The sequence below is a fragment of the Mobula birostris genome, chromosome 7, assembly GCF_030028105.1.
Source record: "Mobula birostris isolate sMobBir1 chromosome 7, sMobBir1.hap1, whole genome shotgun sequence".
Classification (NCBI taxonomy): domain Eukaryota; kingdom Metazoa; phylum Chordata; class Chondrichthyes; order Myliobatiformes; family Myliobatidae; genus Mobula; species Mobula birostris.
The window spans coordinates 157,776,267-157,802,421 of record NC_092376.1 but is presented as its reverse complement, the minus strand read 5'-3'; the positions used below and the strand labels follow the sequence as shown (position 1 = coordinate 157,802,421).

General features: G+C 42.9%; 1 protein-coding gene across 1 annotated transcript in view; it reads left to right on the top strand.

Moving 5' to 3' along the window:
* Positions 1-24,101: 24,101 nt before the first annotated feature.
* LOC140200526 (septin-8-B-like) overlaps positions 24,102-26,155 on the top strand; it is an 85,531-nt gene continuing 83,477 nt past the window's right edge. Inside the window, exon 1 of the mRNA XM_072263992.1 lies at positions 24,102-24,220. Coding sequence (XP_072120093.1) covers positions 24,191-24,220 — 30 coding nt within the window. The 5' untranslated portion in view covers positions 24,102-24,190. The remainder of the gene's footprint in view (positions 24,221-26,155) is intronic.

Genomic DNA, 26,155 nt, shown 5'->3' with positions numbered 1-26,155 from the left:
AGCGCAAAGGTCCTAGGCACACGTACTGTATATAGCTAGAGTGCTGAAGAATTTTGCACAATACAGTATTTGTCAACATGGAGCAGAGAGCGAGTTTATAAAACTGACAGGGGAAAAAGACGTTGGGAATGGTGAGGGTGGAGCAGCACATGAGGGTCGTGGGACAGATGACAGAGAAGTGCAAAGGGTGGGGTGTGATATGGGAGCAGACACATTCAGCCCTGAGACACCAGGCAAGGTCTTTGATTCCAAAAGATTATTACAGAATTATTGATTGTTATAAAATGTCTCCCTGATGCTTCCTGATCCCTCCTCTCTCCCTTCCCCTTTTCCAACCATGAATCCCGTATCCCTGCCCCGTCCACAGCAGAGAACCATATCAGGAGTAGGTTTATCATCACTCACCTATGTCACGAAATTTGTTTTTTTTTGCGGCAATACATAAAATTACTACAGTACTATGCAAAATTATTGGGCACCCATGCTATTTGCCTAAGACTTGTGCACAGTACTGTATTTTTTCAAATAGGGAGCTTTAAACTGTGTGCAATAGACTAAAGTGGTCCAACTGATGACTTGTACGTTGCAGAAGTGCTTCCCTACTTAGTCCAATCCTCTTCAGATAAGAGCAAACAATCCATTCGGGTATGGAACTGAAAAGAATAAAGCAGGTGAGGGTGTGAAAAGGACATGGTGGTGGTGGGGTGGAGGGAATCTCATGTGGATTTGAAAAGGTGTTGTGAGGGTATCAAGCTCGTGCTGACCTGAGAGGAACATGGTGGGGTGGAGCTCACGTGGATCTGAAAGGAACACTGTGGGGTGGAGCTCACTCAGACCGGAAAGGAACACGGAGGGGAGGAGCTCACGTGGACCAGAAAGGAACATGGTGGGGTGAAGCTCATGTGGATCTGAAAGGAACACGGGAATTTTAACTGTGAAACCCTCATTTCATCACACTGTGCCTGGAAGGTACAATCTGCATGAATTCAATGTCTCATTTGACATTCATCAGCGTTAGTACTGCTGATACTGTCCAGTAGAAACATCTTGAGAATTACCACTGATCAAAAAATAACCTGATCCACAGTCGCTGCTACTGTTGGACAGAGATTGTGATACTGTGGTGAAAAACCCAGCTTCTATCTTATGAAATTGCTCATTGTGCAAAAGATGTAGCAGAATTTCGTTAAAGTAAGAAGTCATTGAGAAATGATCCTTAATTGCCCCTCTGACTAATCATCATCATCATCATCAGGTGCCATGCCCAGATTGAGCTTTGACTGCCATGGCCCACACGCTCCTGTTTCAGGTCAAGTGGATCAATTAATAGGTATTTGTTTCCAATTCTCTGGCTGCTGTCTCCATCATCATTTGTCTTTGTCTTCCTCTTGCTTTCTTCCCTTCAATCTTTCCCATAATTACCGTGCATTCTAACTCCTCTTTCCTAATCACATGTCCAAAGAAGTTACGTTGCCTTTTCATGATCTCATACATTATTTCTCTTTTTGTGTTTGCTCTGTTCATGACATCCTCGTTAGATATTCGTTTATTCCATGATATTCTTTGCATTCTCCTCAGAACCACATCTCTGCTGCTACAGTTCGTTTCCTCATGTTACTAGATATTGTCCTACATTCTGAGCCATATAACATAATGTATAACATATAAATTATTGCCCACTTATAAATTATTATAATTTGTAGTGATTCAGTGATTTGGAGCTGCAATACTTCTTCCATTTTGTGTATCCCCACCCCTTGTCTCTTCATTGGCTTATTTGGTCACTCCTGAGCCAGGCTGTGGACTCAAGTCCTGTTTCAAATACATGATCAAAAAAAAAATCTGTGCTAAATATGAGTGAAGAATTGGGCTGAGTGGTGCCACAACAACCTCTTACTTACTGTCAGCAAGACCAAGGAGCTGGATATTGCCCTAAGGAGGAGGAAACCGAAGATCCATAAGCCAGGTGGAGAGGGTCAGCAACTTTAAATTCCTCAGTGTTAGCACTTCAGAGGATCTGTCCTGGGCCCAGCACGTCAGTGCAATTACAAAGAAAGAACAGCAGTGCCTCTACTTCCTTAGGAGTTTGCGAAGATTCAGCATGGCATCTAAAACTTTGACAAACTTCTATAGATGTGTGGTGGAGGGTATATTGACTGGCTGTATTACAGCCTGGAATGGAAACACCAATGCTCTTGAATAGAAAATACTCTGAAAAGTAGTGAATGTGGCTCATTCCATTACAGATAAAGTCCTCCCCACCACTGAGCATACTTACATGGACTGCTTTCACAAGAAAGCGGCATCCATCATCGATGGCCCATGCTTTCTTCTTGCTGTTACTCAAAGCACCCCATCTGGCACCAAAAATCATTCCACTGTCAAAGTAACTTAGATCATATTTATTCTCCCATTCTGACGTTTGGTCTGAATAACAACTAAACCTCTTGACTATGTCTGCATGCTTTTATGAATTGACTTGCTGCCACATGATTGGCTGATTAGGTATTTACATTAACGAACACTTGTACTAGTGTACCGAATAAAGTGGCCACTGGGTTTAGATACCGATAATTCCAAAATAAATCTCACTCCCTGTTTCCATTCTCAATAATCTTTCCTGCTCCCTCAATCTCTTATTCCATTCTTTGCCCTCCTTTCCCCTCTACCATTCTCAGTTAGCTTCATCTGGGCTATTTTCTCAACTTCTTTCACTGTCTGTTTTATTCTCTTTCCTTCTCTGCTCCTCAGCTCTTTTTTTGCCTCTTTAGAGATCTGTGATATATTCTGTTCATCTCATTTCTCTTTTGCTTATCTATTAAAGGATTCAAGTGCTTGCACAGTTAAAACATTAGTTTTGAGTTTGTGCCAAGTCCTGTTTACAGGTGCTCACTCACCTGCCCAGACTCCAAGTTCAGCAATGGGTCATCTTTAAAATTTGCATCTGTGCTTTCAAGCACCTCCCACATCCCGATCCATGTAATCTCATCTAGCTCTATGACTCCATAGAACCATAGAACCATAGAAACTACAGCACAGAAACAGGCCCTTTGGCCCTTCTTGGCTGTGCCGAACCATTTTCTGCCTAGTCCCACTGACCTGCACACGGACCATATCCCTCTATACACCTCCCATCCATGTATCTGTCCAATTCTTAAATGTTAAAAAAGAACCCGCATTTACCACCTCGTCTGGCAGCTCATTCCATACTCCCACCACTCTCTGTGTGAAGAAGCCCCCCCAATGTTCCCTTTAAACTTTTCCTCCCTCACCCTTAACCCATGTCCTCTGGTTTTTTTCTCCCCTTGCCTCAGTGGAAAAAGCCTGCTTACATTCACTCTATCAATACCCATCATAATTTTATATACCTCTATCAAATCTCCCCTCATTCTTCTACGCTCCAGGGAATAAAGTCCTAACCTATTCAACCTTTCTCTGTAACTGAGTTTCTCAAGTCCCGGCAACATCCTTGTAAACCTTCTCTGCACTCTTTCAACCTTATTTATATCCTTCCTGTAATTTGGTGACCAAAACTGAACACAATACTCCAGATTCGGCCTCACCAATGCCTTATACAACCTCATCATAACATTCCAGCTCTTATACTCAATACTTCGATTAATAAAGGCCAATGTACCAAAAGCTCTCTTTACGACCCTATCTACCTGTGACGACACTCTCAGGGAATTTTGTATCTGTATTCCCAGATCCCTCTGTTCTACTGCATTCCTCAGTGCCTTACCATTAACCCTGTATGTTCTACGTTGGTTTGTCCTTCCAACGTGCAATACCTCACACTTGTCTGTATTAAACTCCATCTGCCATTTTTCAGCCCATTTTTCCAGCTGGTCCAAGTCCCTCTGCAGGCTCTGAAAACCTTCCTCACTGTCTACTACACCTCCAATCTTTGTATCATCAGCAAACTTGCTGATCCAGTTTACCACATTATCATCCAGATCATTAATATAGATGACAAATAACAATGGACCCAGCATTGATCCCTGTGGCACACCACTAGTCACAGGCCTCCACTCAGAGAAGCAATTCTCTACCACCACTCTCTGGCTTCTTCCATCGAGCCAATGTCTAATCCAATTTACCACCTCTCCATGTATACCTAGCGACTGAATTTTCCTAACTAACCTCCCATGCGGGACCTTGTCAAAGGCCTTACTGAAGTCCATGTAGACAATATCCACTGCCTTCCCTTCATCCACTTTCCTGGTAACCTCCTCAAAAAACTCCAACAGATTGGTCAAACATGACCTACCACGCACAAAGCCATGTTGACTCTCCCTAATAAGCCCCTGTCTATCCAAATGCTTGTAGATTCTGTCTCTTAGTACTCCCTCCAATAACTTACCTACTACTGACGTTAAACTCACCAGCCTATAATTTCCCGGATTACTTTTCGATCCTTTTTTAAACAACGGAACAACATGAGCCACTCTCCAATCCTCCGGCACTTTACCCGTAGACAGCGACATTTTAAGTATTTCTGCCAGGGCCCCCGCAATTTCAACACTAGTCTCCTTCAAGGTCCGAGGGAACACTCTGTCAGGTCCTGGGGATTTATCCACTTTAATTTTCCTCAAGACAGCAAGCACCTCTTCCTTTTCAATCTGTACAGTTTCCATGGTCTCACTACTTGATTCTCTCAATTCCATAGATTTCATGCCAGCTTCCTTAGTAAATACAGACACAAAAAAACCTATTTAAGATCTCCCCCACTTCCTTTGGTTCCGCACAAAGCCGACCACTCTGATCTTCAAGAGGACCAATTTTATTCCTTACAATCCTTTTGCTCTTAATATACTTGTAAAAGCTCTTTGGATTATCCTTCACTTTGACTGCCAAGGCAACCTCATGTCTTCTTTTAGCCCTCCTGATTTCTTTCTTAAGTATTTTCTTGCACTTCTTATACTCCTCAAGCACCTGATTTACCCCGTTTCCTATACATTTCATACAACTCCCTCTTCTTCTTTATCAGAGTTGCAATATCCCTTGAGAACCAAGGTTCCTTATTCCTATTCAATTTGCCTTTAATCCTGACAGGAACATACAAACTCTGCACTCTCAAAATTTCCCCTTTGAAGGCTTCCCACCTACCAATCACATCTTTGCCAGAGAACAACCTGTCCCAATCCACGCTTTTTAGATCCTTTCTCATTTCTTCAAATTTGGCCTTCTTCCAGTTCAGAACCTCAACCCTAGGACCAGATCTATCCTTGTCCATGATCAAATTGAAACTAATGGTGTTATGATCACTGGAACCAAAGTGCTCCCCTACACAGACTTCTGTGACTTGCCCTAATTCGTTTCCTAACAGGAGATCCAATATTGCATCCCCTCTAGTTGGTCCCTCTATATATTGATTTAGAAAACTTTCCTGAACACATTTTACAAACTCTAAACCATCTAGACCCCTAACAGTATGGGAGTCCCAATCAATGTATGGAAAATTAAAATCCCCTACCACCACAACTTTATGTTTCCTGCAGTTGCCTGCTATCTCTCTGCAGATTTGCTCTTCCAAGCCTCGTTGACTATTAGGTGGTCTGTAATACAATCCCACTAATGTGGCCATACCTTTCCTGTTTCTCAGCTCCACCCATAAGGACTCAGTAGACAAGCCCTCTAATCTGTCCTGCCTGAGCACTGCTGTAATATTTTCCCTAACCAGCAATGCTACTCCCCCACCTTTCATTCCTCTGCCTCGATCACATCTGAAACATCGGAACCCTGGAATATTAAGCTGCCAGTTCTGCCCCTCCTGTAGCCAAGTTTCACTAATTGCTACAACATCATAATTCCACGTGTCAATCCACGCCCTCAACTCATCCGCCTTCCCCGCAATACTCCTAGCATTGAAATATATACACCTCAGAAGATTTTTACCACCACTCACAACCTTTCTATCAACGGATTTGCTTAAACTTTCAACATCATTTATTTTCACGCCAGCCACACTGTCAGCTCTGGCACTCTGCTTCCCATCCCCCTGCAAATCTAGTTTAAAGCCTCCCCAATAGCACTAACAAACCTCCCTGAAAGAATATTGGTCCCCCTGTGGTTCAAGTGTAACCCGTCTCTCTTGTACAGGTCCCACCTGCCCCAGAAGAGGTCCCAATGATCCTGAAATCTGAAACCCTGCCCCCTACACCAGTTCCTCAGCCACTTGTTCCTCCTCCAGAGCATCCTATTCCTACCCTCACTGGCACCTAGCACAGGTAGCAATCCTGAGATTACCACCCTTGAGGTCCTGCTTTTCAACTTCCTACCAAGCTCTCTATACTCACTGTCCAGGACCTCTTCACTCTTCCTTGCTATGTCATTGGTACCGATGTGCACCACGACATCTGGCTGGTCACCCTCCCACTTCAGAATGTCATGCAATCGATCAGAGACATCCTTGACCCTGGCACCTGGGAGGCAACAAACCATCCTGGATTCTCTGTCACGACCACAGAACCTCCTATCTGCACCTCTAACTATCGAGTCCCTTATCACTACCGCTCTCCTCTTTTCCCCCCTCCCTCTGCACTGCAGAGCCAGACTCAGTGCCAGAGTTCCGGCTACTGCAGCTCGTCCCAGGTAAGTCATCGCAGTATTTCAAATCTGGCATGTTTTGTATTCCTAGATTTTCAAAGCCAAACCCTCAACTGCCGGATTTCTAAACTGTTGAATTTATTTCTTAGGCTTCTCTGACCTTCAGATAATGTCAAAAATATTATTAAATGCAAGCCAATGCTGTATTGCACAAAGAAATATGAGGATAATGACCAAACGTTAGAGAGGTGGGTTTTAAGAGGGTATTGAATGGGAAAGATTGTAGACATGAAAAGAGAAATGGGAAGGAAATTTAAGGCAAGGAGTTGGAGGTATGAGCAATAATTAAATGGTTTTATTACTATTTAGTTATTTATGGTACAACTGTAATGAAAACCCATTTCCCCCGGGATCAATAAAGTATGACTATGACTATGACGATAATGTTGAGTGATATTAGGGATAATCGGAAAGCTTGAATTAGAAAAGTAAAATTATTTTAGGGGATTTAAAAGGTTGGTAGAAATCACAGAAACAGAACATAGTGAAACCATAAAGGGAATCAAAAACAGTGATCATTCTAAAATGTAGGCATCGTGTAACCAGAAGCTTTCGAAGGGCAGCAGTCACAGGGGTGCTGTGAGTCAGAATGAGCAACTGGGTTTTGGACGAGTAGGACTAGAGATGAATCATTAAGTCGAGATGTAGCAAGGGTGTGGATCAGCTGAGGCATGGGCAGAGTCAGAATGGTCAAAGTGATTATCTTAGAGTTGTGATCCAAAGGTCAAGTGTGACACCACGAAAGTATTGGTTGAAGGTTCAACTTGCTGAGGAGGGAATGGAGATGGCAATGGGGATCAAAACTCTTGAATTTTGTCTGACTAAATATTGAGTCCATGAGACATAAAAGCAGAAATCCGCCATTTGCACCATCAAGTCTGCTCCGCCATTTGATCATGGCTGATTTATTTTCCTTCTTAACTCTATTCTCCTGCTTTCTCCCCATAACCTTTGATGCCTTTACTAGTCGAGAATCTAACAACCTCTGCTTTATGTGTTTGTGAGAGCTTAAGTTCATGCTGTTTGCAAGCAAGTTGACAATTTTGAAGCACTGGGGGGTGGGGCTGGTGAGATTGAGCAGTGTGTCATCAGCATGCATTTGGAAACCAGTGATGTGTTCTTGGATGATGCTGGTATGAGGAAGCATGTAGATGAGACATAGGACAGGGGTATAGGTGTAGGCACCCAGAGACAGTGTGGTAAAGAAAGATGTTATGATCCTCTGCCAACAAGTGGAAATAAATGAATGGACCACGACAAGTGTGGTCCCATCCAGAAGAGGCATTGGAAGAATATGCTTTCTTCTCCTTTAAAGAACTCCTTAAAGTGAATATTTTAAGTAATCTATTCCAATTTCTTTTCATATGTCTGGTTGTTAAATTTTGTTTATCAATGCTCTCATGAAACATATTGAGATTTTTGATACATTAAGGACAATACTTAAAGATGTTACTGTTCAGTTTCAATTTGTATAAATAGATATTGCAGTTTGTATATCTTGGAATGCCATTCACAATAAAGAAGGACTGTTTCACTTTGTAAGCACACACTGGTTTTATATACCAATCTCCTCATCACTACCTTGTTTAAAAACCTATCTGATTTAAGATGGCACCAGTGATGCCTAGCAACTACTTATGGGCAGCAATAAAACAAAACAAAGGAAACTACTATATACCTTATTAATAGCACCTTGTAAATAACGATCAACTCTAACAATGAAGAGGTGAGCAATGAAGTAAGTGGAGACAAGCGGTGGTGGAGGTGCAAGTGAGGCCTGGTCAAGGCGCGTTGTGGCAGAGGCACAGGGAAGACCTGGTCCTGACAAGCAGAGCTGAGGTTGAAGCAGATTCAAGGCAGAGTCCTGCTGACCCCAAGAGTGAGGAAAGAACCGTTGTCTGATTGATTTGAATGCCGGGCTGAATTGGAAAGGTCGGGTACGGGGTGAATTGTGGTGTCCAGGCCCCATAGTGATCCGATAGTGAGAAATGACTCAATATTTGGGTGATTTAGGTGCCAGGCCAGAATGAAAAGTCAGGGTGTCAAGACCGGAGGCGAGGGATGGGTTGGTTCTGCTCGCTGCTCCGAGCATTTGCTTGGCTCTACGCTGGACTGCAGAGATGCGTGGCTTCCCGTATGTGGTCTGGCAACATTTTTTTGGCTTTGTTATAAACTGTGCTATTGTCTACGCCAGCTGCAGTGTTGCCTAGCTTTTTGACTTTTGTAAAACTCCAGTTCCAAAGCTATTTGCTTGCTTTTGTTGTTTGCACGATCTTTCCCCCTCAAACAAGAGAAAATATGCAGATGTTGGAAATCCAGACAATACGCACAAATGCTGGAGGAACTCAGCAGAAACCCACGGACTGTCACAGCTTCCTGGAATAAACCTCCTCCCTCCCTGTTAGGTGTAAAAATGCCATCCCCTTCTCTCAATTTCTTCGTCTCCGCCGCATCTGCTGTCAAGATGAGGCTTTTCATTCCAGAACAAAGGAGGTCCTCCTTCTTCAAAGAAAGGGGCTTCCCTTCCTCCACTGTCAATGCTGCCCTCAATCGCAACTCTTCCATTTCACACGTCTGCTCTCACCCCATCCTTCCGCCACTCTACCAAGGATAGATTTCCTCTTGTCCTCACCTACCACCCCATCAGTCTCTGCATCCAGCACACAATTCTCTGCAACTACTGCCATCTCCAATGGGATCCCACCACCAAGTTCATCTTTCCCTCCCCTCCCACCCACTCTCTGCTTTCTACAAGGAATGCTCCCTATGTGACTCCCTTTTCCATTCGTCCCTCTGCACTGACCTCCCTCCTGGCACTTATCCTTGAGAGCGGAACAAGTTGTACACCTGACCCTACACTTCCTCCGTCACTACCATTCAGGGCCCTAAACAGTCCTTCCATGTGAGGGGACACTTCACTTGAGAGTCTGTTGGGGTCTTATATTGTGTCCTGTGCTCCCAGTGTGGCCTCCTGTATATCAGTGAGACCGGACATAGACTGGGAGACCACTTTGCTGAGCACCTACATTCTGTCCACTAGGAAAAGCGAGATATCCCAGTGGCTACCCATTTTAATTTAATTTCCCATTCCCATTCCGATATGTCTATCCATGGCCTCCTCCAATGTCGTGATGAGGCCACACTCAGGTTGGAGAAACAGTGCCTGATATTCCGTCTGGTAGCCTCCAACCTGATGGCATGAACATTGATTTCTCGAACTTCCAGTAATGCACCCATCCCTTCACCGTTCCCCATTCCCTTTTCCCTCTCTCACCTTATCTCCTTGCCTGCCCATCGTCTCCCTCTAGTGCCCCTCTCCTCTTTTCTTTCTTCCATGGCCTTCTGTCCTCTTCTGTCAGACTCCCCGTTCTCCAGCCCTGTATCTCATTTACCAATCAACTTCCCAGCTCTTTACTTCAACCCTACCCGTTCAGTTTTCACCTATCACCTTGTGTTTCTCTCTTCCCCCCTCCCAACCTTTTAAATGTACTCCGCAGCTTTTTCCTCCAGTCCTGCCGAAGGTTTCGGCCCAGAAACTCTTTTCCATAGATGCTGCCTGGCCTGCTGAGTTTTCCAGCATTTTGTGTGTGTTGCTTCTTTTGTTTTCTCACTCTCTACACATTGGGTGTTTGGCGGTCTGTTTTTAATGGTGGGTTCTTTTGGGGTTTCTTTGTTTTGTGGCTGCCTGTAATGAGATGAATCTCAAGGTTGTATTGTGTATACGTGCATTGATAATAAACATTTTTCTGTTATTCAGTGTGTGGTGCTGATGGGGTGCCAGTGTTGTTATTCTGAAGCCTAATGGTATCTTCAGCTTTTGAACACAACAGAGGAACGAAAGCTTTTCCCACAAGGATTATCAATATGCTGTTACACACTGTTGTCGTTTTGATTTCTTCTCATCTTTGCCTCTATTCTGTGAGGCACTGTGGCTCTCTGTAGTGGTTCCAATTTTCGTAAGTCTACTGGAAATCATTTGGCAAGTGCTGAAGGACATCTATTTTTCGATTTCAAGATCTTTTCGCAAACCATTTCCTTCTAGACATGGATGTAGTCATAGGTATTCACTTACATAGAATGCCGTCACGGGAAAGCAGCATCCACCATCAGGGATCGCCACCACTAGGCCGTGCTTTCTTCTCGCTGCTGCCATCAGGAAGAAGGTAAAAGAGCCTCAGCCTCACACCACCAGGTTCAGGAACAGTTACTACCCCTCAAACATCAGGCTCCTGAACCAAAGGAGCTAACTTCACTCAACTTCACTTGCCCCATCATTGAAACGTTCCCACAGCCAATGGCCTCACATTCAAGGACTCTTCATCTCATGTTCTCGACGTTTATTGTTTATTTATGTATTATTATTATTTCTTCTTTTTGTATTTGCACAGCTTGTTATCCTCTGCACTCTGGTTGAACACCATAGCTGGGCGGTCTTTCATTGATTCTGTTATGGTTATTATTCTGTAGATGTTTTTATGTATGCCCACAAGAAAATGAATCTCAGGGTTGTAGATGGTAACATACATGTATGTTACAGTTGATGTTTTAGGCCAAGATGTCCTGATGAAGGGTCTTGGCCCAAAACGTCATCTGTACCCTTATCCATATTGCTGCCTGGCCTGCTGAGTTCCACCAGCATTTTGTGTGTGTCACTTGGATTTCCAGCATCTGCAGATTTTCTATTATTTGCGATTGAGAAAGTAGTTCACTATCTTGGAACACATTGGGAAACAACACATGACATCTCTGGTCTTCATTCTCTTATTGATGACTCCAGCTTCAGCCATTAACCCCAGAGCAGGTCAATGAACTTTGACATGCCAGACTGCAGTAGCAGATGGAGATGGGAGAAAATAATAACTTGATTTTTCATAATTGTCAAAATTCTGAGTAACATTAACTGTTTCTTGACAGTAGCCAATGCTTGTAGGGATATACTAAGAAAATCTCATCTCATGTCTCTGCTGCATGAATTGTTAATACCAGCACGTTTGAAGATCCTGTTTTTCATTTGAGCTATATATTGCCTTGTTCTTGCATTGTAAGTGTGAGATATGCTTTGAAAGTAAAATAAGGGGCTAACATAATATTATGAAATTATAAATCTAAAAGGGGTTGAAGAATACAGGAATTTGAGTCTACAAAAGCATAAATCAATCAGTGTAGTTGCAAATTTACCAAGACTATAAATAAGGAAAAACAAGTGTGATGATTTATCTCTGGAGGTTTGGAATTGAAATGTAAACAGATGTTATGTTAAGTGTATCACGACTTTAACTTGAGAGTTCTGGAACACCATGTACCACTTTGGTCACCGTGACATGGAAGAGGTTGTAAAAATAATTATCAAGCTAACACGAAACTGCTGGCTGAATGCTGAAAGACGAACAAGTAAAATTGAGTGATGATCTATTAGATGACTTTAATATTCTACAAAGGTTTTCATTAGCAGTCACAAAGAGGTAGTTTTTACTTGCAGAAGCAACAAAATTAGAGGGCATCAATGTAAGACAGACTCCAATAAACCAAGCCTAGGAAAAAATGGGAAGTGTGGAACTTGCTCCCTTGCTGGGGTGGAGTAGGGGGTCGCTGTTATAATGCATAGCATACTTTGGAAAGACGATTGAGAGCATTTTTTTAATAATCTATTCAACATATGTAATTTACTTATTTATTATTATGTTTTATTTATTATTACTATTTTTTCTCTCTCTGCTAGATTATGTATTGCATTGAACTGCTGCTGATAAGTTAACAAATTTCACGTCACATGCCAATGATAATAAACCTGATTCTGATTCTGCTGACAGAATTAGATGACAACATGTAGAAAGAGGTTTGAATGGAGGAAAAGTTTTGGTATGATTGGCTAAGCTAAATTCATCTGCCCTCTTGGGGCCACAGTCTTAGAATTAGATGGCACCCATTTAAAACAGATGAGAATTTTTTTTGGCCAGAGGGTTGTGGATTTATGGAATTCGTTGCCACATACAGCTGTGGAGGCCCGATCATTGAGGGTGTTTAAGGAGGAGATTGATAGGTATCTAATTAGTCAGGGTATCAAGGGATATGGGGAAAAAGCCAGAAATTGGAACTAGATGGGAGAATAGTTTAGCTCATGGTGAAGTGGCGGAGCAGACTCGATGGGCCGAATGTCCTGCTTCTCCTCCTTTATCTTGAGATCTTGTTATATGTCATTCCATACAAGCTCTGGATCACCTTGGACAAAGAATCCTGCTGATTAATGCTGAACACAGCATCAATAGTTCCTAATCAGGTGCCTGACATTAGTTGGCACCTACACTTTTCATTATTCCGTGTCTGCAGAAGATTTAAAGAACAAATCCGGGTTACATATTTCTGCAGTAAAGTAATGTGACAACGTCAGTGTAACACTCCCAACACAACAGAAGGTGGCAGCATCATTCTTAAACCCATGATACAAATTGGCAAGGATATATTCATGTAAGGTGATGAACAAATTTATTGTTAATGGCATGAAAAAATGATTGAAGGTACTCAAGGGTGGATGGGGGAGTCACTTTCATATTTTAGAATGAGATGATTACAGGTGGGATCATGTAAACAGCCAGGATTTATATTTGAAACAAATAAGCAAAGAGACAGGCAGTGCTGAGGAAGGAAGGAGTCTGCAGAGTTCTTGGCCATTTGGGCAAAGAAGGGTCTGTTGATATACAATTATGGGGAAGTGTATGGTCATACTCTTTGGTTGAAGGAATAAAGATCATAAGACCATGAGGTATAGGAACAGAGTTAGACCATTTGGCCCATTAAGTCTGCTCTTCCATTTCATAATGTCTGATCCATTTCCCACTCAGCCCCAATCTCCTGCCTTCTCCCCGTATCCTTTCATCCCCAGACTAATCAAGAATCTATCAACCTCTACCTTAAATATACCCAATGATCTAGCCTCTACAGCTGCCTGTGGCAACAAATTCCACAGATTCACTACTCCCCAGCAAAAGAAATTCCTCTGCATCTCCATTCCACTGAATAAAGGTGGAGACTATTTTCTAAATGAGGAGCAAATTCAGAAATCATAAATGCAAAGGGCTTTGTGAGCCCTAGTGCAGGATTCCTTGAAGGTTACCTGGCCCGTTGAGGTGGTAAAGAAGGCAAATGCAATGTTAGCATTCATTTCAAGAGGACAAGAATATGAAAACAAGGATGTAATGCAGAGGCTTTGTAAGGCATTGGGCAGATCACATTTTGAGAATTGTGAGCAGTTTTGGGCCTAGACAGAGAGTACGTGGAGAGGGCGTTTCCAGTAATGGAAGAGTCTAGAACCAGAGGGCACAGCCTCAGAAAAGAAGGATGTCTCTAAGAACAGGGATAAGGAGGAATTTCTTTGGCCGGAGGTTGGTGAATCTGTGTAAATCATTGCCACAGATGGCAGTAGAGTTTTTTTTTGTAGCAGTAGTACCATACATATAGTAGATGTTTTTAAAGTGGAGGTTGATAAATTCTTGATTAATAAGGGTGTCAAAGGTTACATGAAGAAGTCAGGAGAATGGCATTGAGAGAGAGAAGAGAAATCAGCCGTGATTGAATGGTGGAGTGAGTTGGAGAGCTCCGAGAGAGGAGGCAGCCTACAGGTCCGGGAGCGAAGTATAAAAGGGGAAAGCTTCGTGGGAACTCGGCTATAACCGGAGCACCAATCGTGAGTTGGAGAGCAGGGGAGGTTCAGACATAAAAGGGAGACATTGCCTAGCGGAGAGGTCATCAAAGGAGCGGTTTGAGGCAGAGTGGTAGGGCTTTGGCTCATTCGGGCTTCGGCTCATTCGGGCTTCAGCGACATAAGTGGGTAAGTGGACTTCATTTTTTTTCCTTGCATTTCTTTTTGGAGGAATAGAGAGCATGTCTGTAGGGTTAATACTTTGCTCTGGGTGTCAGATGTGGGAATCCTGGGAATCTTCCAGTCTCCCAGATGGCCACATCTGCACCAGGTGCACCGAGATGCAGCTCCTGAGAAACCGTGTTAGGGGAGCTTATTAGGGAAAGTGAGCAGGAGATAGATAGGAGCTACAAGGAGTTAGTCACCACGAGGCTACAGGAGTTAGACAAGTGGGTGACTGTCAGGGGAGGGGTGGGAAGAGCTCAGATATTAGGGAGCATCCCTGTGGCCATCCCCCTCAGTAATCGTTATCTCATTGAGGGGGGTGACCTGACAGAGGACGACCACGGTGATCGGGTCTCTGGCACTGAGCCTGGTTCCATGGTGCAGAAGGGAGAGAAGAAGATGAGGAATGCAGTAGTCATAGTGGATTCCATAGTGAGGGGAACAGACAAGAGGTTCTGTCAGCCTGATAGAGATACACGCATGGTGTGTTGATTCCCAGGTTCCAGGGTATGGGATGTCTCGGATCGAGTGCAGAGTATTCTGAAAGGAGGGGGTGAACAACCAGAAGTCTTGGTACACATTAGTACCAATGACATAGGTAGAAAAAGGAAGGAGGTCCTGAAGAGAGAATTCAGGGAGTTAGGTAGGAAGCTGAAAAGCAGGATCTCCAGGGTAGTAATCTCAGGCTACGTCCACACTTTGCCGGATAATTTTGAAAATGAAGCTTCTTGTCTTCATTTTGACCCTCTGTCCACATTGAAATGGTGTTTTCATCCCCCAAAAATGGAGCTTTTCTAAAACACTCTCCAGGGTGTGTAAATTTGAAAACAATTGTTGTGCGTTGTAGTGGGGACGGGATAAACAGAGATATTTAAAAACGCTGTCATGACAACACCACAACAATAATGCTTTTTCTGCTTCTGCTTGGTACTGCGCAAGCACTGCCGGACGGCTGTTATAACGCGCGGTCGGTGTGAACGGCGTAAGAGTTAAATTGTAAAGTGAGCATTTTTGACTAGATCCCCTAAATTGACTTGATTGAGTCTATCTTGAAAAGGCATGTCAGAAGGGCAATGTCATGATAATTGTTGGGGATTTTAACATGAAAGTGGATTGGGAAAATAGTACTGGACCTCAAGAGAGAGAATTTGTAGAATGTGTAAGGAATGACTTTTTAGAGCAGCTTGTTGTTGAGCCCACTAGGGAATCGGCTCTGCTGGATTGGGTGTTGTGCAATGATCCAGAGGTGATAAGAGAGCTTAAGGTTAAGGAACCCTTAGGGAATAGTGATCACAATAGGATTGAGTTCACTTTGAAATTAGAGAAGGATGAAAGGGACGACAGCTACAACTAAATGCAATAAGGCCTGTTGCTGGGCAAAAGTGACATTTGCTGTTACCTCATTTGTTTGCCTTTACTTTTGTCATGTCTTTGTTTTTTTGTGTATTATTTTGCTGTATTTAACATGGGCAATAAAACGAGTTACTGGGCAAAAGTGACAATTGCATCTATTGAATGTTTGCACAAGCAATACATTAATACTGTAAAGCACCTTGTTAAATGTATAAAACATGTCTGCATCAGTGTTATCTAGTATTTCCATACAATGTTACATTAGGCTGTTACACATCTATTGTCAGATATTGTTGTGATGTTGGAGGTTGCGTTCAAGAAAACAATGAAATGCCGCACTGCCGCCACCATCTGTTCTGGCATGTCATGACCGCGGTTTTTAAAATAGCTGGTTACCCCGCACACACTACGCCGGATATTAGGCGTTTTATTTATTCACTCTGGAGGGCGTTTCTGAAAAGCTCCGTTTTCGGGGTAGGAAAATGTCGTTTCGGTGTGGACAGAGGGTCAAAACGAAGAGAAAAGGCTTCTGTTGTGGATTTATCCGGTCTAGTGTGGACGTAGCCAAAATTCCAATGTGTTGGTATTTCAGTGGAAGAAAGGAAATTACAATGGCATGAGAGGGGAACTGGCCAAGGATGACTGGAAAGAAACAGTAGCAGGAAGGACAGCAGAGCAGCAATGGCTGAAGTTTCTGCGAAAAGTGAGGGAAGTGCAAGATAGATGGAAGAAAGTCAAGTGAAGTCAGAGCCAAAGTAAAAACAAAAGAGAGGGCATACAAAGAAGTCAAAGCTAATAGGAAGATAGAGGATTGGGAAGCATTTAAAACAATGGGGAAGGAACTAAGAAGGTCATTAGGAAGGAGAAGATGAATTATGAAAGGAAGCTGGCAACTAATATAAAAGAAGATACTAAAAGCTTTTTTAAGTATATAAAGGGTAAAAGAGAGTCGAGGGTAGATATAGGACCAATAGAAAATGATGCTGGAGATATTGTAATGAGAGATGCAGAGATGGCAGAGGAACTGAACATGTATTTTGCATCAGTCTTCACAGTGGAAAATGTCTGCAGTATACTGGACATTCAAGAGTGTCAGGGAAGTGAAGTATATGCAGTGAAAATTACAACTGAGAAGGTGCTCAGGAAGCTTAATGGTCTGAGGGTCGATAAATCTGGACCTGATGGAATGCACCCTCAGGTTCTGAAGGAAGTAGTTGGAGAGATTGCAGAGGCATTAACAATGATCTTTCAAGAATCGATAGATTCTGGCATTGCACCGGATGACTGGAAAATTGCAAATGTTGCTCCGCTATTTAAGAAAGGTGGGAGGCAGCAGAAAGGAAACTATAGACCTGTTAGCCTGACATCAGTGGTTGGGAAATTCTTGAAATCGATTGTTAGGGATGAGATTACAGAGTAGCTGGAGGCAAATGACAAGATAGGCCAAAGCCAGCTTGCTTTCCTGAAAGGAAAATCCTGCCTGACTAACCTACTGCAATCTTTGAGGAAATTACAAGCAGGATAGACAAAGGAGATGCAGTAGATGTGGTGTACTTGGATTTTCAGAAAGCCTTTAACAAAGTGCCACACATGATGCTGCTTAGCAAGATAAGAGCCCATGGAATTACAGGGACGTTACTAGCATGGGTGGAGCATTGGCTGGTCGGCAGAAAACAGAGAGTGGGAATAAAGGGATCATTCTGGCTGGCTGCCAGTTAGCAGTGGAGTTCCATAGGGGTCAGTGTTGGGACTGCTGCTTTTTATGATATATATCAATGATTTGGACTATGGGATTAATGATTTATGGCTATATTTGCCAATGATACAAAGATAGATGGAGGAGCAGGTAGTGTTGAGGAAACAGAGAGCCTGCAGAGAGACTTAGTTAGTTTCGGAGAATGGGCAAAGAAGCGGCAAATGAAATACAATGTTGGAAAGTGTATGGTCATGCACTTTGGTGGAAGAAATAAACAGGCCAACTATTATTTAGATAGGGAGAGAATTCAACATGCAGAGATGCAAAGGGACTTGGGAGTCCTTGTGCAGGATACTCTGAAGGTTAATGTCCAGGTTGAGTCGATGGTGCAGAAGGTGAATGCAATATTGGCATTAATTTCTAGAGGTACAAATATAAGAGCAGGGATGTCATGTTGAGGCTGTATAAGGCACTCATGAGACCACACTTAGAGTATTGTGTGAAGTTTTGGGCTCCTTATTTTAGAAAGGATATACTGACATTGGAGAGAGTTCAGAGAGATTCACGAGAATGATTCCAGGAATGAAAGGGTTACCGTATGAGGAATATCTGGCAGCTCTTGGGCTGTGTTCCCTGGAGTTCAGGAGAATGAGAGGGGATCTCATAGAAACATTCCAAATGTTAAAAAGCCTGAACAGATTAGATGTGGCAAAGTTATTTCCCACGGTAGGGGAGTGCAGGACAGGAGGGCACAACTTCAGGATTGAAGGTCATCCATGTAGAAAAGAGATGAGGAGAAATTACTTTAGTCAGAGGTTGGTAAATCTGTGGAATTTGTTGCCACGAGCGGCTGTGGAGGCCAAGTCATTGGGTGCATTTAAGGCAGAGATAGATAGGTTCTTGATTAGCCAGGGCATCAAAGGGTATGGGGATAAGGCAGGGGAGTGGGGATGACTGGAAGAATTGGATTAACCCATGACTAAATGTTGGAGCAGATTCGATGGGCCAAATGGCCTAATTCTGCTCCTATATCTTATGGTCTATGGTCTTATAGATCTGATGGGCTGAATGGCTTAATTTTCCTCCTATGTCTCATAGTTAGAGATTGGCAGGTAATATATTGTTGGCATCACTGAGTTGTGGCTGAAAGAATATCATATTTGGGAGCTTAACCTCCAAAAATAAACATTGTATTGAAGGACAGGCAGGTAGACAGAGGAGGTGGGGTGCTTCAGTTGGTAAAAAAATGAAATTGAATCCTTAGAAAGAGGTGACATAGGATCAGAAGATGTAGAATCCTTGTGGATAGAGTTAAGAAACTACAAGAGTAAAAAGACCTTGATGGGAGTTATATACAGGCCTCCATATGGTAAACAGAAAGTGGGATACAAACCAGGAGATAGAAAAGGCATGCGAAAAGGGCATTGTTACTGTAGTCATGTGTGGCGTGTGGCCGAGTGGTTAGGGTGTTGGACTAGCGATCTGAATGTCATGAGTTCGAGCCCCAGCCGAGGCAGAATGCTGTGTCCTTGAACAAGGTACTTAACCACCCAGCTGAAAATGGGTACTGGCAAAATGCTGGGGGTTAACCTTGCGATAGACTGGCACCCTATCCGGGTGGGGGGGGGGGGGGGGGAGTCTCGTACTCTCAGCCACGGAAACCGGCATAAGCACCGGCCTGATGAGCTATAAGGTTCGGGGCAGACTCTAACTTTAACTTTACTGTAGACATAAGAACCAAGAGAAGGCCAACAGAGAGAAAAAAATAAAAATGAAGGAGAGCCAGCCAATAAAACAAATGTGGGTACCAGAAGTATTTTTTCAGATATATAAAGAGTAAAAGAGAGGCGAAAGTAGGTATTGGACTGCTGGAAAGAGGTAGTAATGGGGGACAAAGAAATAGTGACCAATCTTAATAAGAATATTGTGTCATTCATTCACTGTGGAAGACACGAAGAGTATGTCAAACATTTGAGTGTTGGGGGCAGAAGTGAGTGCAGTTGTTATTACTAAGGAGGTTGTGCTTGGGAAGCTGAAGGGTCTGAAGGTAGAAAAGTCACCTAGGCCAGTTGGACTGCACCCTAGGATTCTGAAGGTGGCAGCTGAAGCAATGGAATATAGTGTTGGGAAGTGTACGGTCACGCACTTTGGTAGAAGGAATAAAGACATAGACTATTTTCTAAACAGGGAGAAAAATCAAAAATCAGAGGTGCAAGGGGCTTGTGAGTTCTTGTGTAGGATTCCCTAAAGATTCACTTGCAGTGGAAAGGAAGGCAAATGCAATGTCATCATTCCTTTCAAGAGGACTAGAATACATCAGCAAGGATGTCATGCTGAGGCTTTATAAGGCGTTGGTCAGATCATACTTGGAACATTGTAAGCAGTTTTGGGACGCTTATCTGAGAGAAGATGTGCTGTCATTGAAGAGTGTCCAGAGGAGATTCATGAGAACCACGCTGGGAAGGAAAGGTATAATATATAGTATGAGAAGCATTTGATGACTCCATGCCCTTACTTGCTGGAGTTCAGAAGAATGAGGGGGGATCTCATTGAAACCTGCTGAATGTTGAAAAGCCTAGACAGAGTGGATGTGGAGAGGATCTTTCCTAGAGTAGGTGAGTCTAGGACCAGAGGGCACGGCCTCAAAATAGAGGGATGTCCACTTGCAACAGTGCTGGGGAGGAATTTCTTTAGCCAAAAGGTAGAGATTCTGTGGAATTCATTACCACAGATGGCTGTGGATCATCGGGTATACTTGAAGCGGAGATTGATAGGTTCTTGATTAGTCAGGTCATCAAAGATTACAGGGAGAAAACAGAAGAATGGGATTGACAGGGATTCTTCAGCCATGATGGAATAGCCGAGCAGACTCGATGAGCTGAGTAGCCTAATACTGCTCCTATGTCTTCTGGTCTTATTTATAATCTCATTGGATGGGGATAAAAGCATTACGGGCACATGGAACAAATTGAGGTGAACATTAGCCGTACCAGAAAGTATTTTCTACATAGAGACCCACTCCTCCCAGAAAATAAGGAACTTGCTGCCTATCCTTCCATAGGAATTAATCTAATGAATCTTTGCCAAAATCCATCAAAAACAAATATTCCTTCCTTTGTTTGGAAGACAACATCTATTCAGAATATTGCATTTTCCATCTCACTGGTGCCTGATAAAATTGCAGCAACATTAGGGGTTGGAAGTACAATTTGTCCATCTGTGCTGATCACCCCATCCTTGACTAAGCTGTTCCACCATGAATATGAGTCAACATGATTCTTTCAGATCAGGTCATGCATAGCACATACCTCCACCGCACCGCTCAGTTGTGTTTCTGGGGTACAGGGGCTAGCGACCCTTGTGCCTGTTTTCGTGTTCTATCGCTGAGCAGCAGTGAACCATCTGATTGGCCTATCAGAGTTCTCTTTGGGAACTAGTTGACTTGATCAGCATTTCTGATCTGGCTATTGTTCATGATTGCACTTAATTTTAAAAAAAAACATCTTATTCTTAAATGCTCTAGCACTGAAGGCCAATATACCAACTTGCTCTACATGCAAATTGTCTTTCAAAGATTCATGTGCAACAGAGCTCAGATCCCTCTGAACAGCAACACCTTTTGAGTTGGTAAATTGGCCAAAGCCAGGTCTACGAATCTCTGCAAGTCCATTGGGAAATTGAAGCCCAATGTCTGCAAGTCTGAGTCTGCTGAAGGCTCTAGGTCGGAGGCTGGAGCTTAGAGACCTGTTCTGGGGTTAAAGGACTGTGTTTGTGCATGGGTGGGAGGGAGCATCGAGCTTGTTTTGCTGATGTTGTTTTGTTGCTTGCTGTGTTTGGCGTTGTTCTGCTGAGCATTGCTGGTTTGCTATGTTGGTGACACTTGTACATCAAAACATGCGGTGAAATACGTCAATTGCATTAACAACCAACACACCCAAGGGTATCCTGGGGGCAGCTCACAAGTGCAAGTAAAACTTGAACCTTGAAATCTTGAATATACCCTCTTGTTTTTTTTTGCACTACCTTACTTTCCCTTTTCTATTTTCTACTTATGATAAATAATTTAAATTTTTAATATTTACTATCAATTTGTACTCCAGGGAGCGCGAAGCGCAGAATCAGATATCGATGTGATGATTATACGCTCTAGTATCAATTGTTTGGCGACAATAAAGTGAAAGTAAAGTACCCCTTTTCTACCATTTATTTCAAACTGGATGATCTTACATTTTAGCCCATCAAATTCCATTGGCTATGCTCTCATCCACCCAAGTAGACGGTCTATATCTCTCTGAAGCTTCTTCTGTCTTTGTGACAACTCACTTTGTCACCCTGTTTTGAACCATCAGCAAACATGGCTATGATACAGTTGTTTTCCATTATAGAATATAAAACAATCTGCCTGCTAGGTGCTGCCAGGGGAAGTGGCAGAAAAAAAAACATGATATCAACAGTAAAGAGGCATATAGACAGGGACATGAGCAGGCATGGATGGAGAGACCATCTGGAGGCGGATGAAATGATTATAAATTGGCATCATGGTTGGCACAGGCATCATAAGCTTGTTTGTATGGTGTAGTGTTCTGTTTCCTGAGTTTTGTATAATCTATATCAATGAAAAAAATGATGACCTGATATTTCAAATGTTCATAATTTTCAGAATTGTAACCCTAACTATTTCAGTCTTCTTATTGCATTATGCTTAAAAGAATATTGTATGACAAAACTTTTATCACATCTTACAAGTTGTTTCCAATAACACAGCAGTATTGGCACAATTCAGGTTTCTATAGTTTAATGTTTATTTATAAAGTTATCATAGCAGATATAGTATATTTTTGCTTTCTTCACTGACTTCTATTTAAAAATTGAATTTGTTTATGTGTATATTGAAAGATATATTTGGGAAGTGCAAAAAGCAACTTTCCAGTTTTCTTCCAAATCATTAAAAGCACGTGGGCAGATGTCAGGCAACACTATGAGCTCTAGTCTTATCTGGTAACCTTTCATGTGGCACTTCCAGAAGCTCTTCTGAAAATCCAACTACAGCACATCTACCATGCCACCTTTATTCACAGTGCTGAGTACCTCCTCAATGAATTCTAATGCATTTGTCATACATGAGTTCCCTTTCATATATCCATGTTGAATCTGCTTAATTGTGTTATGATTTTCTAAATGTCCTACTCTAACTTCATTTAATGATAGATTCCAGCAATTTCTGAATCACAGCCGTTCAGCTAATTGGCCTTTATTTTCTGCTTTCGGTCCACTTTTTTTAGGTTTAGATTTAGAATGGCTTGAATGTTGTCCGTCCAGCCGGTAGCTTGGTCCTGTATACCTCGAGATACTTGCACCCTTGGCAGTAATTTAATTCCGCTTTTTAACTGAAAAGAGTAGTACCTAACCATTTTGTTTGATGTATTGTGTTTGCACAGTCTGTCTGCTTTTGCACTTTGGTTGTTTGTCATTCTCTGTTCATGTGTGGATTTTCATTGACTCTGTTATATAGAACATAGAATAGTACAGCACATTACGGCCCATTTGGCCCACAATGTTGTGCCGACCCTCAAACCCTGCCTCCCTCATAATGCTCCACCTTAAATTCCTCCATATACCTGTCTAGTAGTCTCTTAAACTTCACAAGTGTATCTGCCTCCACCACTGACTCAGGCAGTGCATTCCACGCACCAACCACTCTCTGAGTAAAAAACCTTCCTCTAATATCCCCCTTGAACTTCCCACCCCTTACCTTAAAGCCATGTCCTCTTGTATTGAGCAGTGGCGCCCTGGGGAAGAGGCGCTGGCTATCCATTCTATCTATTCCTCTTATTATCTTGTACACCTCTATCATGTCTCCTCTCATCCTCCTTCTCTCCAAAGAGTAAAGCCCTAGCTCCCTTTTCTTTGCTGTACTGTGAATGCCTCCAAGAACATGGAAATGTGACATATACATACTTTGATAATAAAGTTAATTTTTGAACTCTTGAATTACTATCTTTGTTGAGGTAATTTTACTGGACTTGTTTCGTGTGCGGACCTTACGATATTAGGGAGAAGAAATCAATGATATCAGTCTGGGTGAAGTTTCAGATCCTTGGATGGCTGTATCCTGTTATCCCAATGCAGTGCCTAATTCCACCCCCATGTGTTTCTGTTTTAAATGTTTTTTAATTCCTTTTTGCAAATCCTCTTTGCAATCATGGAAACAGTTTTCACTCATTCACCTTCAAGACCGTTGGTACATGTTGATATATTTCTATGTTAATTTACTTATAGTTTTAACGTCCAAAAAGCCATCCTTACTGATTGATCTGAGATGGAAACCACTACGTTAGACTACAAATCCCAGAGCCGCCCGCGGCTCTGGAAGCAACCACCTTATTCGGCACTTTTTAGTAAATTCATCGAGAATGCAACAAATAGTCAAGGAGTGCTACAATTATAAAATGGTGATATTGACTGTACTTTATCCATCACGTTCAGGTGCATTGCGCTTGGAGAGAGTGTACGGATCCTATGGTTTAATTTAATGTGCGCTCTCCTTCCCCCACCCGCACCCTCTGCCGCTTGGGGGCGGGGGCAAGAGTCCATGTTGACCGAGCTGGGAAGGCGGCAGCCGGCGGAGTCTCGCAGCGCATATTCGCGTTCATTTATTGCACGGAAACGCAATGGAAACGGTGGAAGCAGAACAGCGACCCGTGAGTAGCAAGCTATTGCTGTTGTATTGTTTCTGCCTGTCGTTCAGCGGGCAGCTGTTGCTTGAAGATGCGGGGAGGGGGCAAGGGGGTTTAATTGGTGGGGTGGCGGGTGCTGCTGCCCTTGTTTTGAAGCTGTCAATCATCGGGCCGGCGTTCATTGTTGTTTCCCTACAGTACATTGTTGCAAAGAAATAAGAGTGCCAGATACAATTTGTCACACAGGCTTAATTTTTATATGGATTGATTCATCAAATATTTTATTGGTATTACCACGCGCCTTTCGTTCTCCAGAAATCCTTAGGCACATTAACTTCAAATCCGTTCCGCACTCGGTTGTTTTAATTACCGCAGCGATACCCGTGTGCTTTAACACGCAGCGACTTGGAAGATGAGCGCTGCGTTTGTTATTTGCTGCAGGTGCCCGCTTTCCGGTTGCCCTGATTCCCGGTTGCTCTCATTCAGAGGCTGATCTTTTCCCTCTAGTTTCTTTCGAGGTTGTAATTCTGCGGCAAAGGAGTATTTGAAGTTCCCGCATTACTCAGCGCTTCTGCAGTGTAAATATTTCTGCATCTTGTGTTATTCTCACACATGTTATTTGGGTCAGTTGCACGACTTTTAAACTTTCTCCGGCGAATGACAGTAAATAAAAGGGGTCTTGTTGCAAGTCCTTGCTGGCGGAATCAGTCAGAGGCTCAAGCTGCGACAGTATGAATGAAATTGAATGGATGTAACATCCATTGCAAAGGTGAACACCTCGTCATTTCCCTTGCATTTGTACCACAATTTAATTTGCTGCTGTCAGTTATAAATAATAGTAATGGCGTACCTTTGACCTTCTTACTACCTTAACCATCTGTACTGCGTCCGACCACGGGTGTGATCTGTGATCGACGAACCGACGTGCCTTGCGTTTATATAGCGCCCTTAGCATAATTAAAAACTCCTAAGCGCCTTTATGATAGATTACCGAACCAAATTTGACACCGGGCCAAGGAATAGTGGAGGGCTCGATTGCAACTTGTTATTAGAGTTAAGGTTTAAGGAACATTTTGGAGAATGCGAGACAGATTTTAAGAGGGAGCCCTAAGCAGTAGTAACTTCTAGGGATGGAGAGGATTAGATATATATTTAAAGAATAGCTTTATTTGCCACATGTGCATCGAAACATACGGCGACAAACGAGAACATTTGCGGATGCTGGAGATCCGAGCAACACACGCAAAATGTTGGAGGAATTGAGCAGGCATGCGGCAACTATGGAAGAGTACAGTCGACGTTTCAAGCCGAGATCTTTCATTAGTACTGGGGACACACACACACACACACACACACACACACACACACACACACACACACACACAGAAATGCAATTCGATCATGTTCCGAGATCTCCGACAGCAGCAGCGTGGGTGATGGTGATTGGAGACGTGGGGGCGAGGACGGGAAGTTTGAAGGGTTGGTGTTGATCGGCACTTTTGATACAGGTTTAAATTGCTGCAAAAGGACTGCGCGAACACTGTCATAGTGTCTCACGGCTCCAGTAACCTGCCTCCGGCGTTACCCCCTTCTCCTTGTGGTCATATAGGTTTCCTGCCACATCCGAAAGATGTATAGGCTTTTATAGATTGAATTGCTGCTGTAAATCACCCTTTGTAAGTAAATGGTTGGTGGAATCTGTGGGGAGTTGACAGGAATGTAGTGGGGAATGGGATTAGTGTAGGATGATTGTGGGAGGATGCTTGATAGCTAGAATCCAGTCAGTGGGCCAAGGGGTCTACTGGCTTAGTGTTGCGGATCCAGCACAGAGCAGGAGAAGAATAGAAGTAGGAAAATGTCAAAGTAACAATATTCATTGAAAAAGTGAAGACCGTTTGAGTGTCTGATGTTTCTAAGTTGATTGACAGAGCGATTTAGGCAAGCGTTTTCATTAGGGCT